At 40.5% G+C, this 14474-nt stretch overlaps 1 protein-coding gene across 1 annotated transcript in view; it reads right to left on the reverse strand.

The window, feature by feature from the left end:
- The window catches only part of Mtbp (MDM2 binding protein), a 71046-nt gene that overhangs the window by 14100 nt on the left and 42472 nt on the right, over positions 1-14474 (reverse strand). The window contains exons 15-17 of the mRNA XM_059246965.1: positions 11441-11558; positions 7569-7724; positions 2821-2916 (exon numbers count right to left, since the gene is read on the reverse strand). Of these exons, the coding sequence (XP_059102948.1) occupies positions 2821-2916; positions 7569-7724; positions 11441-11558 (370 nt within the window). The remainder of the gene's footprint in view (positions 1-2820; positions 2917-7568; positions 7725-11440; positions 11559-14474) is intronic.

Here is a 14474-nt window from a genome sequence, read left to right on the forward strand (position 1 = left end):
CCTAACTAAACAACACCTGTCTCCTAGGTCAGGCGGATAGCTTTATTTCTTGTGCAACTTAGGGTGAGACCCTCCTTTCTTATACAACCTTACTAGAAGACCACTAACTTCTTACCTAACCACTTCTCGAAATGTAGACTGAGGACATAGATTCCCTTTTTGATATACTAACCAGTCACTAGCACTCAGCTGACCTCCTTTTTTACCACTCCCATTTTGGGTTGTAAAAGAAAGCCTGGTGGTCACTGCCTGAGGAAAATTCTTATGACCCCGTATAATTCAAGCCTGGTGACCTTGCTTGGCCAGAGGATTGCTATTTCTTGGGTTTATAACTGGATTCCAGGGAGACTTAGATGGACTGTAGAAAACTGAGAGAATAAGGAGATGGAGAAGAGAAAAGAGAATGCAGGAACTAGATGGGTAAGAACTTGAGAGGAACAAACTGAGACTGGGAAGAACTAGATTGAAAGGCTAGTCGAGAACTAGAGGAACGAGATGGAAGATGAGAAAGAGCCAGATGGGGAAGAACAAGATAAGGAAGAACAAGATGAGAGAGAAGGAGATGGGAGAGAAGCTGATATGGGAAAAAACAAGATGGATGAGAGCCTAGAAGAGGCAGAACTAGGATGAAGGAATTTAGAAAGAACCTAGAGGGGACAGCAGATAAATGTAGAGAGAAATCAGACAAGAAAGGAGCTAAAAATGAGAGCAGAATAGAAGCTGTGAAGAGAGAGAACTGACTCAGAACAATAAAGTGTATGGACTAAGAAGTTTTGTGTACATAGATTCATTTCTTTTCATCAAAGATTAATTATCAGCTGGTTGTAGATTCTTCCCGGACCCTGGGAGGGGACTATAGAAGGGCTGGACCCCCATAGTCCCTGATAACACACTACATAAATAAACAAAAGTGAAATATAAGTAAATAAATAGCAATAAAACCAATGAGAAAAGGGGAGTGGCATCCTCATTTCTCATAGCAGAGAGGTAGTTTTATATGCAGACAATAGAAACAATATTGCCAGAAGGTATCCTTTACAAGTAAAGAAGCAAACGCTAAGGAAAACTGCAGCCAAAGAAAACCATGAATGTGTTTCTGAAAAGCAGGACTGGAAGTAGGCACCCACAAAGAAAAGAATGTGGCGTGAAAGTCGCGGCAGTGATCTTGGGAGTGGCAAGGTGTAAGTGGGATAGGAGAGAAGGGATGGAGGAGTGAAGGATGTAGGGGTGATGGTAAGCAAAACCAAGGATGGCTGAAAAAGCTAGAGAGAAACCTAGTACTTTGCAAACCAAGTAAAAAGTTTCATTTAAAAAGAGTTTGAATGGGAAATACCCTGCACGGGGTGGATGCTGCTGCTACCAGAAGACAAGGCTATTAAGGAATCCCAGAGTCAGATATAGGGTACCTCCCTATGAACCACTGGTGAGGGAATTTTCATACTGGGGAAGTGAAAAGTAGATATTATGAAGACACATTGTATGCATGCATGAAATTATCAAAGAGTAAATTAAAAGAAAGAAAAAAACGAATGGCTGCAGAGGTCATAGATACTAGAAGGAATCTCCTACTGTTCTTTTGCTCAGTCTTTGTGCTGTAAAAGTACATTCTAAACACTTATGTTTATACCCACAGATTATACTCCAGGCCTTGCTCAGCCAACCGTCTGCCTGCTGTAGGCCGTGGTTAATACTGAGACTCAGAGCTGCCCAAAGTGCTGAGAAGAACCAACTGCTGAGTGCTCAGCCCTAAACTACACCTTTATTGCAGTACCCAGGGAACATCCTAGAAATGAAGGCAGAAAGAATGTAAAAGCTGGGTAGTGTATGCCTTCAATCCCAGCTCGCAGGAGGCAGAGACAGGCGGATCTCTATGAGTTTGAGGTCAGCCTGGGCTACAGAGTGAGTTCCAGGAAAGGTGCTAAAGCTACACAGAGAAACCGCATCTCGAAAACAAACAAAAGAGAGAGAGAGAGAGAGAGAGAGAGAGAGAGAGAGAGAGAGAGAATGTATAAGCTGGAGCCTGGGACAAGTGCTATGAAATGTGTCCTCTGGACATGACATGGCCATTTGATTTATATAATCACACAGCTGTGGCCGCTGGCACAAGAGCTGCACAAGACTGGGCCTGTCAACACGCCAGAGGTTCCACCCTCCCTGAGGAGCTCCTGGCAATTAACGGTTGCTGGGGGTGGGGGATCATTTTCTTCAGTGGTGTAGCCACTGGTAAGTTGCTCAAATAACTGCTACAAGTGCTCATGTAAGCAACACTAATTAAATTTTGTGGTAATAAAACATAGAAAGGTGAGAGCAGCAGGAGCAGTGGGAGGGGAGTTTGTTGAGGGGAAGGAATTTAGAGGGAGGGAGATAAAAAGGCAGTAAAGGGAGGGAAATGTAATCAATCTGTATTACAGACATGCATTAAATAGTCAATTAATAAACAGTCAACTGAAATGTTACAATGATGCACACACAGTTAACATGTCTAAATTCAGAGATCATCACATTTACTGGTTTCTAAGCAATTACAGTATAATTAGTGACCAGGGAATATTAATGTGACCCATAGAGAAAATTCGTATTAATAATGTATGGATCAAAGAAATTCTACTAAAAATACCGAGTAACTAAAAAGATGTTTAAATGAAACAAAACTAATGAATAATAAAATAATTTTTCTTAAATAGAATATGTATTATATACAGTTTTGAGGACATATTTTGGGGTCTGTATCAATTTATACCATTTTATTTCACTTGCACTCCACACTGAAATCAACAAAAGCTGTAGCACCAATACACAAAAGTGTAAATGAACACTTACTCAATCCCGTGGTAATGGCATTCAGAGGCTTTTTCAAAAGGTAAGACCTGAAGTTTCCGGGGACTAAGTTCCGGTGTCAAAAGCAAAGTTTTTTCCCTGAAATAAAAAAGGATTTCATTTGAATTTAAGGTTTACTACATGACAGAGAAAGGTAAAGTTCCTAAGGAGACAAATCTGATCTCATAGAGATTTTTTATGGTCTCCTGATTTTGTTTGTCAACTTGCTATGAGTTAAGAGTTGTCTGGGAAAAGGAAACCTCAACTGAGAAAATATCTCCATCAGACAGGCCTGTAAGCAAGCCTGGGTGGCATTTTCTTGAGTGATGACTGATATGGGGGGGGGGGGGGTCTCATCCTCTTGCCCCCCCCCCCCCCCCCCGCCCCGTTCACAGATAGTATAATAAAGCAGGTTGAGTGATCCATGGGAGACAAGTCAGTAAGGAGAACTCCTTCATGGTTTCTGCCTCAGTTCCTGCCTTGAGTTCCTGCCCTGAGTTCCTTCATGATGGACTGTGATATAGAAGTGTAAACCAGATAAACTCTTTCATTCCCAAGTTGGTTTCAGTCAGAAATTTATCACAGTAATTAGAAACCTAACTAAGACATAAAACATGAAAGTTAAGAGAGCTGGATGTGGGGGTGTGAGGACCACCATAGGTTTGAGTCTAGCCTGGGCTATGTATTGAGTTCAAGGCCAGTCTGGGATACAGAATGAGATCCTGCTAGGCAGGAGGAGTTACCAAAAAACCTAAGAAGGAAATGAAACAGGCTAGGTCTGTGCCCTTTGCCCCATTTGTTTTCTATGCCTCAATTTTAAAAATTACAATGGTACTCACTGAACAAAATTTTTATGAGCATGAGTAAATAAAGAAAGGAAAATGATTTGCAATGTGTAGGTGGAAGTTTCTCTCCCACCTGCCAAATATTCAGTAGCTGCTTCCCAAATAATTGACTCTGAGGCTTAATATTATTTATAAATGCTCAGCCGGTAGGTAGCTCAGGCTTATTACTGACTAGCTTTTTCACTTAAATTAACCCACGATTCTTATCTATGTTTAGCCATGTGGCTTGGTAACTTTTCTCAGTGTCAGAGTCTCATCTTGCTTCCTCTGTTTCTGGCTGGCAACTCCTTGACTCCGCCCTTCCTCTTCTCAGCATTCTTAGTCTGGTCACCCTGCCTATACTTCCTGCCTGGCTACTGGCCAATCAGCATTTTATTAAACCAATTCAAGTGACACATCTTTACAGTGTACAAGAGGATTATTCCACAGCAGTAACGTAAATTCTGGAAGCAACATTATTCCTAAACTGTCTCACCACAACCCTTGGTGAAATGAATTCATGTTCAGTTGTTCACTTAAAACATTTTGACAGAGGAATAAAGTCAACTTGAATCTTTGGTAACAAAGAAAGTATTTACTTTCACTCTAATTCAGAAAGTGTGGCGAGCCTGCCACTGATGCTAAGGATCAGCACCTAAGTGATGAATTCAGTTCTTCTGAAGTATTTTTCAATCAGCAGGCCTTTAGAACTAAACTTATGTCGAGCTTTCATAAAATATGAATGCTTGAGTCCTTCCACACCTAAACCTGGAGGACTCCTGTGAGTCTAGAGAAGAGAGAGGCTGCTGACACGTGCCTCCCTTCCCTGCAGAGTTCGGACCCCCTGGTCTAGTCAGATCTAGTTACATGGAAATGAAGAAAGTCTGCAGCATGGCGGGTCTTCACACAGTACAGTGCAGTGAAGCAGGCTCGAATGCAGAGCTGGAAACAGTCGCACTAACAGCAAGGCAGGTCAGTGCAGAGAACCAGACAATATACCTGCTCTCACACCCCACCCACTCCTGACCTAGTAACAAGAGCTGTGCTTCTGCCACCAAAGATTACATTCAGAACTATATCATCACATTCAAATGTCAAACACGTGCCAATTAATGAGTCCAAAAAAACCTCTCATCTGCTGATACCTCTATTTAAGGTGTTCCACAAAAAGTATCATTAGCAAATTTCAATGACCCCATTATTTTGATGAGAGACCCTTCAAATGAATAATTTGTAAAACAAGACTCTTAAGTATTCAGCATTTTACTCTTCATCATTTCTTATTTCAATCCTTCCCAGTGCATTATCTTTATTTAATATCACTCATCTCAGTCTTTCTAAAAGAAATGTAACAAACATGTTTTGTTAAATGTCCGTATTCCCTTGGTATGCTGGGAGGAGCAAGGCTTACCTTTAATGTAACACAGCAACTGGGCGATGCCTTGCACAGGTAAGAAAGAGCAGCCAGGTCAGCTCAGCTTTCAACGTTCATGCTAAGTCAGAGGCTCTCAAGCTTCCTAATGCTGCGACCCTTTAGTACAGTTCCTCATGTTGTGCTGACCCTCCACTATAACATTATTTTCCTCGCTACTTCATAACTGTAATTTTGCTACTGTTATGGATCGCAATGTAAATATCTGTGTTTTCCAATGGTCTTAGATGACCCCTGTGAAAGGGTCGTTTGACCCTCAAAGGGGTCATGACCCACAGGTTGAGAACCACTATGTTAAGTGAGGACAGAGTGATAATGATGCCCTTCTTTCCTAATGTCAAAGAACCATTTGTCCAGTTTTCTAAGAGCTGGGCAAAGTGGCATATGCCTGTAGTCTCAGCATTTGGGAAGCAGAGGCAGAAGGATTGCAAGTTCAAGGTCAAGTTGGACCATATTGTGAGTTTGTGGTCAGCCTAAGTTACATAATAGAGCAATGTCAAAATGAAAACACATCTTTTCTAAGTACATCCCGTGTACATTTCTCAGAGAATTTTAAATTAACATCTCCCTCACATTGCAACCTGCCGGCACTGCTGCAGTCAAAGGGTGCAGGCCAGGTAAGTAAACAGAGTCGTCTCAGCACATCCATCCACCACTGGGGCTAATCATCCGAAAGGACTGCTCATTCCACCAGCAAGGGTAAAGACCATTACCCAAATTCCTTGGTCAAATTATGCAAGCTTTATTCGATCAGACAGGGCTATCTCCCAAAAGCGGGGTTTGAGAAAATAGCTCTGAACATGGGAGACAGTGGGGTTTATATAGTCCAAAAATCTGCAAGGCTAGGAGGCTTCCAAGGGTGTCTAGTTACACAGAAACTTGGCAGAACATTTCAAAATTATTTGACAGAACATCTTATCAGGAATGTATCCAATTCTAGAAAATGGGTCAAGACCTGTTCAAACCCAAGTTTTACAGAAAACAGGAATGAACGTACTTTGACCTTGTAATAGGATGGCTTCTAATCTTAAAATGGAGTCAGGCTGGTTCACCAAGAACCCCAGTGTAATTAACTAGAGATGAGCAACTGTGTGAGGTTTTGCTTCCAGAGTTCCCACTAAAAGGGGTTATCAACCTCTCAAAGCCATGGGAAGATAAATGATTCCGAAGTTATGCAAGGTTTATGTCACTAGGAGCATTAAGTCATATGACCCGGTCATTAGTTCCCCCTGCTGCCAGTGATGCTTTGCCCTTTGTCCCCAACAACATACACAAAAGATGACAATTCCCCGACTCTATTTCTGGAATAACTTGAACCACTTCCAAAATCTACCTTTAAGATAAACATTTATCATAGTCCAATTCAAAACTAACTTGGTGAAAGTGATTGAAGTGAGATACAACCTTTATGGTCCTTTAGGAGGTTTTAAAATGATGGATTAACAATGGAAAAAGAATTTGAGGAGTAAGCAAATTACTCCATCTTCACAAGAAACCGATGCTACAATTTTATTTATCCTGTAGCCCATGACTGCAGCAGCAGCAACATTTGTTAGTTAGCAGCTGAGTGGGCACTGTCTCCGAAGTCAATTCAGTGTACATTATTTATGCAGATGCTCAGTTCATACTTGGTAATGTCGAACTTTCAAAACAATCTTTTTTTTTTTCTCACCTCTTTCAGTACGAAGGTCATGATTTTTGCCATTAGTCGTCATAACTGACAATCATCATGCCAAGTGGTGGCAAAATCAAAACTAGACAGTAGTGCTGAAGAGAAAAACTTAAAAATAAGTATTTGCAAATCAAAACCTATCTTTTACAGTGAATTTCCAGGCCTGTGAGACAGCTTGGCCGGTAAGTCTCTGGCAAAGCCACTCTACACCATCTGATCTAGACGCTTGGGACTCATGCAAAGGCGGCAGAGGAGAACTCCAAAAAGTTGTCTTCTGACCTGCACATCCCCATCGGGGCACACCTGTGACTCTGACCTGCACATCCCTACTGGGGCACACCTGTGACTCCCCCCCCCCACACACACACATTATACACACTCAGAATAAGGATAGAGGAGAATCGACTACAAAAAGTTGTCTTCTGACCTGCACATCCCCACCGTGGCACACCTGTGACCCGCCCCCAACACACACACACACACTCAAAATAAGGATAAATGAAACAAAGGTAAGAAAAAAAATGAAACGTATTTCCTTCTGCACACACAAAGTCGAAGCCCTTGCCCCTGACTTCTATGGGAGATGTACTAAGTTACTGAGTTCCCTTCATCATTGTTTTCTTCAGATTCAGGGTCACAGAATGGAAGGACATTTGGTGAATGTAGAAGTGAGGCGGTTAAGGCTAGTGATAAACAGTGCTGGCAAACCCATGACTTCTGCCTCAGCTCGGAGCATCAATTAACACCAGGGGAAAAAAAAAATACAGTGCTACTTTTAAATGACTGTTAGAAATTAGTTGCAAGTTACAGGTTTGTAACTCACCCTCTTTGAATCTGTAATGGCTGCAGATCTCCAACTGGTAATCCATCCGAGGTGAAATATTTCAGCAGTTCTTTAGCATCCAATAATGGGATTGAATCCCGGGGACCCTCTTTATGGCCCAGCAACCGTTCAGATGACCGAGGCAATGAAGTAGCTCTGGGAAAACAATTTGTATGGTTTTATTAAAGGTGCATTCAAATCCACCAGAGTCAGGAAATGATGATGAGAGCAAAATCCATTACAAATACAAAAAGAAACGTCAAGAACTTCACATCGACAGAAGACTAATTACAGACTCTTTCATTGTGAGCTGTACTTTAAATAATCTGTAGGCCACATTGAAACCTGAGGCTTCTGTTTTAACCATTCTACAGAACCTATCATGATTATGTTCCTTATTAAATACAACCTATTAACAATTCGGGAGTGCAAAGTTACCGAGTCTATAAAGTTTAAATTTAAACTGAAAATCCACAATATAAATTTCGGAGACCAAGAACTGAATGTTCCAATTTTCTCTAAACTTAAAAGATTACTTAAAGCACGGCCATGAAATGAGACTGTAATGGAAATTCTCTCCAAGGTCTCCTCGAGTCATGCTTACAATATCATGAATACACACTGAATTATTATTACATCTGAAATACATGCAGGACTTTGCATTTTCAAAATGATTTTACCTACAATATATTCTTAATCTTCACAAATTTCCTTGAAAAAATGGAATGGGTCTTATATCAAAACAAAGTAACACCTAGTAAGTACTTTATAAAATGCAATCAGCACACCATGCCTAAAAACCACCATTATTCCTATTTTTCAGCTAAAGACTGCAACATACCATCAGTTATACTGCAGATGGCAGTAACATGGAGAATACCTTAGCTCAAAACTAGACTGACTCCAGCTAGGAGCCACCTCAGCCTCTATCACTACCATAAACCAGAAAATTACACAAGCCAGTCACCAACTAACTAGCCAATAAATAAATACACAACCGGATAAAAATACTTTAATCTCAAGAAACAGGAAACGCTTCATTGGGTTCTGAACCGCTCATTGCTCTGCCGCCATAGCATAAATAAAAATCACTATGTCAACATGAATTTAATCAATCAACTTCATAGCAATTTAAAATGGTAACTTCTGTACATTCATTTATTTAGTGTGTGTGTGTGTGTGTGTGTGTGTGTGTGTGCATGTACGGGTGTATATAAGTCCAAGGACAACCTGTGGGCATCAGTTCTCTCTTCCACCAAGTGGGGATTGAATTCATTTCCTCAGGCTAAGCAACAAATACCTTTCTTTCCTCCCAAGCCACTGTGCCAGCTCCAACTTGGTTATATTTTACTTATTACTCAAATTCAACATTTTTATGAATAATTCCATGATTAAAATACTGGCATTGAGTTTTAGACCTGTGTTTCTACACACTAAGGATCATCACGCGCTGGCAGGTCCATTTCCCCTCGTAGCCCTATCGTAGAAATCTAATAAGAATAGTCTAGCAAGAAAACACATGAACATTTCCTCAATTTCATACTCTGGGTGGGCAGGAACTGCATTGTGAGTTTAATTTAATTTCTATGTAGCTTCTTTAATAGTATCTTACAACGTTCCTTAATCAGTCCTAATCACAATCACATTACAGGCTAGATGCAATGGGAAATGTATAATTTGCATTTATATAGAATCCAAACACAAGGCTATCAAAAGAGCTTTTAAAAGCCCCGTCTGTGATGAATTGCACCACCCAGATATGTCTTAGGTTAAAGAATAACACTGACAACTAAGCTTTTTTCAACTTTCTGCATGCATTTTGTCATAACATTTTCACGACTTTAAAATAAAACTAGGATTTTTATTCCCACTCTGATGTGGTGGCAAATGTCACGACACAGGTCATTGAGAGAGTCTAAAACCGAATTCTCGTGCCTTCTGACTTTCACCATAGAATGATTCTCTAGTTAAATCTGTTTTAACATGAACAAAATTCTGAAAACATGCAACGTATCTTTTGCTCTCACACAGGAATTTGATGTGGTCTTCCTACTGAAACACCTGCAGTCCTTACAAACCACTTACTTTATAAATATCATTGTAATACAGTAAACAGGGCTCACTCTGGTTTGTGAGCTCACAGTCACGGCTCACAGTTACTGTACAGGTCGGACTCCCGGCGGAAGCAAGGATGTGAGGGCAGAAGGAAATACAGAAACACATTTTATGGAAGTCTTAACATCACCCTTACTGTTTAGAGAAGGAATGGAACACCGAGCTGGAGTGTTTATAAAGGACTCAGGAAGAAAGACGACATTGACTCAGCCCTTGAGTGTCTAACATGCTCCTGGTTCAAGACAGACTAAGCGTACACATTAAACTCTCTGATCAAACTGAAATCACAATGCAGAAGTACCCAAGAGTAAACCCACAACAGGGTTAAGAACAATAAAACAGAGGGACACAGAGGTCAGAGACTTTCAAGAGAAGGTAGGCCACAGCAAGCACCTCAGTGTCAACCAGGGCGAAACCTCATGAAGAGACTATGTCTGTTTCCCTTTCCAGAAAGCCACAGACTTGGGGTCAGAGTGGCAATGGGCACAAATCAAGAGTGATAAAGGACCCCAATACAAATACTACCTGCTTATAGCCCCCTACTCCCCACCCACACACTCCACCCCCACTCCCCACTCCCACTCTCCACCCCCATTCCCCACCCACACTCTCCACCCTCACTCCCCACCCCCTGCTATCCACCCATTCTAAAGACACAGGAGCCATGCCACTATTTACATGTCTGGGTACTTGGTTTCTTTTGATTATCTCACCATTAAAAGGAGCTCACAGAGAAAACAGGCATTGGCGATCTCCCTCGTATGTCCCTAGTGCCCAAAAACTGGTATTTAATCAATACTTGTGGATAGTATGAGAAAAGGTTACAGTGGGTCGTAAAATGACATCAGAAGCGCTAAACACTGAAAGAGAAATGTCAGAGAGCTTGTACTCCACAACCCAGTGATTACCCACTGAGTGCCTACTATGCGCCAAAGCCAAAGACCACAGGTAATTGTCTGCTGGACACCTACTTCTGTCTGTGAGAGGACCTACTCACTACGTGGACAAACATAGATGAAAACCAGAACTGTTTCAAGTGGCCCCACCTCATTTTACACGCCCCCATATGGTTCACCTTATATATTCACATGTGTGTGTGCTGGTGAACTTTTTGTTAACTGTGCACAGGCTAGGCTCATGTGGGAAGAGGAGGCCCCGTCTGAAAAGCTCCCTCCATCAGACTGGCCTGCAGGTAAACCTGTGGGTCATTTTCTTGATGGATGACTGATGTGAGAAGGCCCAGCCCACTCTGGGCAGGTGGTGCTGGGTTATATAAGAAAGCAAGCTAAGCCAGCAAGGGAAGCACACGATGGGAAGGCCTCTGTTTCAGTTCTCAACTCCAGGTTCCTGCTGCGTGAGTCCCTGCTTTGACTTCCCTCGGTGACGACTGTGTTTGGGATATGTAAGCCAAATAAACCCTTTCCTCCCCAAGTTGTTTTTGGCCAGTGTTTTACCACAGTAATAAGAAAGTAAACTAAGTGTGTATGCTGATGGAAGATGTCTATAAAGCTAGATACACAGTATTCACCAGTGACGCACATGTGGAAAGTACCAAGATGAGGAAAAGGAAGAGGATGGAAAAAGAGATCTTTCCCTTTTAATCAATATGCTACTCTACTGATTAGCTGCTTATTAAAGAAAGCATCCACTTTTCTTTTATAATGAGATTATAAGCTACTGAAACATTAAATAATTAAAATATTAAGAGTATTCATTTGAAAATACTGAACATGCATTTTTACTAACTCAAATATTACCTCATTTTTTGTTTAGTTTTTTCAAAAGTTTCTAAATTCTGAAGAACATGTCTTTCTGGCCATTCCAGAGGGTTGGTTTTCATTAGATTTGAAGAACAAGGTTCAGTTGTACTGGTATCTAAAGAGAGCAAAATATACATCAGCATTGGAAGAAACTAACATAATGAATGCTCTATGTCAAAATAAAGTTCACTCTGGGTGGTTGGGAGGCTAAGGCAGGAAAATCACAATTTGAGGCCAGCTTAGGCTTTATACTGAGTTCAAGGCCAACTTGGGCTAAGTAATGAGACTGTCTCAGAAAAAACAAACACACAAATAATGATAGATGTATACACAAAGTGTGTGTGTGTGTGTGTGTGTGTGTGTGTGTGTGTGTGTGTGTGTGTGTAAAGGCTAAGGTCTCAGTTGAAGCATAATTAAAGACCTGACTAAAGACTTGAACTGTGTAAAATGTCACTGAGAAGATTGTTGGAAATCAAAATATCTTCTTCAGGTAAAATCTATGAGTTATTACTGATAAAGTGCAATGAGTCTATCTACTAAGGCTCACATGGAACAAAAGCACACGTTAGTTATTCTTAACGAAAGTGGGTCAAAAGAAAAGGAAGCCGCTCTACAGCGGACACACAATAATGCTGTGACTTCCATACCAGGAACAGAATCGTAAGTAAAAAAGGACTACCTCAGTCTCAAACCTATAATAAATGACTAACACATGCTTATAACATTCTCAAAGTTACTCCTGAAGTAATTCTCACTTATCTGTTCATCAGAGATGCCCTCTAGTCACTAACATTCAGTATCACGTGGCTCTACCAACAGCGCAGGTGAGGACCATCTTGTTTGTTACTGTGCTGCAGTGAGTTACACTGAGTCTGCGCCGAACACTGGAACTCAACAAAACCTAGAGGGCCAGCTTCCATTCTCAAAAGAAAGGTTAGCTTCAACAAACACTGCAAAATTACTAACTGTACTAATTGATTTAATTTTAAACTTACCTTGTTTTAAGGATAACTTTAGACTATTATACAGCATTCTAACAAATAGCTCAAAATTGCTGGATGTTCACTGCTTAAGTCACTGCTGACAGAATACCTGTTCTGTGTTTCTAAAGTATAATAAAAATGGGAGCGACCATCTCTTATTTTCTCTCTTTTTACTAAGCTATTTAACCTTGAATGTTCCAAAGTATCTTCTAATACCTACATTTGGATGTCATCAAAACACACCATTTCCCATTTCTTATTAACAGTGGTGAAATCCATTTGATAGGGTAATGAGCTTTATAGCGAGGCAATGTACTTCTTAATGGAGACATGGCTTTGTAATAAAAACATACAGAAAATAATCAATACCAGTTCTGCACCACCGCACACTCTGGAGTTCATAAGAGGATTCAAGTTATCTTTAAAAAACAAACAACAAATTGTCCCTGCCTATTACAATAAAGTTAATTATTAACTGAGTACATAACATATAAATACGATAACATAGTCTAATATTTAAGAAAAGTGAACAAATATTAACAAATGTCAGGACTTTGGGGTAATAACTAAACATAATTCTTACAGTAAAAAAAAATACAATGTTTTGTTTATTTGCTTCTTTGGATATTATACCGTGCCCCAAAACAAAATGTAACAAAAGGCTCCCTGAGACATCAAGAAAATTATTCTTTGTAATACCATTTTGCAAGAAAAGGAAACAGAAACAGAACCAATACAATTAGGAAAACAGGAAAGTGACCTTCACATCACAAATTCCAGCAAACAGAGAGATAGTAATGTCAGTATGTGTGGCTAATGAGGATAAGCCATTACAATCTTACAGACCAAAGTAAGAATAAATCACAATGAAAAAGTGACATTATCATTGGTATAATATACTTCATAAAACAACATACTACTAAATGTTTAAAATAATAAAAGGGATCACAGTCTACCTAACAAACTCACTTACACAGCCTTGCTATGTGCCCAGAAGTGCCAAGTGGAGACTCCATGTGTCTAACACCAGGCACCACATCCACTGAAAAGTCTTTAGCAACTTCAGCAGTGAGCCACTAAAAGGGCTACATCATGGCATTTTCTACATCGTGGCCTGTCACTTTGTTACACTTGCTAGAGTTTCCACAAAAGCAGAAGCAGTACAAACCATCCTACATTGCTAATAGGTACAACTGTGCCAGGATATGAAATTGATTGGCCTTACTGGTTTTACATGTAGTTCAATAATACATGTAGATGTATTTATTCAAATCAGTGCTACAAAAATTTTAAGAGTCACAACTATATCCGTAGGAGTCACACTCCAATGTGCAGCCTGTCAATTTTCAGTTCAGGTTCTAAAAGTCTTCATTTGTTTAGTGACTAGTTTGGGGAGATCCTGCTCCTAAAATCTTATATCCTCCCACATCCTGTATCCTCCAGGCTCCATGCCAGGCCCTGCAGATGTGGAGACAGCATGTAAGTGTGCCCTGTACCTTCAAACATGGTGTGCAGAGGAGACAAATATCAGTAACAATCAGATAGATCACGGACCGTTTAAATTTATGCCACATAAAATGAGAAAATCTAAAGAGAACCAGTATGGCGGAAACAGTTTAAACTGGCCAAGGCCGAGGAAAGCCTTGGAGAAAACGACACCTGAACATCCATAAAGTAGCTATAGGTAAGAGCTGAGAGAAAAGGACTCTAGACCAAGGACATGTGTGCGTAAAGCCATGGAGGAAAAGAGTGGGACATGCCCCAGGACTAAGCTGACAGTTGTAACAAGGAAACAGAAATGTGGTATTTGGAAAACCAGACCAAGCACAAGGCCAAGTGTCTGTTGCGGAATAGTTCTTTATACTGTGTGATGATGTGTCACCGTGATTGATTTAATAAAGAGTTGAATGGCCAATAGCTAGGCAGGAAGAGGTTAGGTGGAACTTCTGGGGACAGAGAGGACTCTGGGAAGAAGAAAGGCAGAGAAGAAACAGGAGGTGCAAGACGGAAGAGAGGTAAAGGCACATGTCAGAATGTAGATTAATATA

Source organism: Peromyscus eremicus, chromosome 20, assembly GCF_949786415.1.
Source record: "Peromyscus eremicus chromosome 20, PerEre_H2_v1, whole genome shotgun sequence".
NCBI lineage: Eukaryota > Metazoa > Chordata > Mammalia > Rodentia > Cricetidae > Peromyscus > Peromyscus eremicus.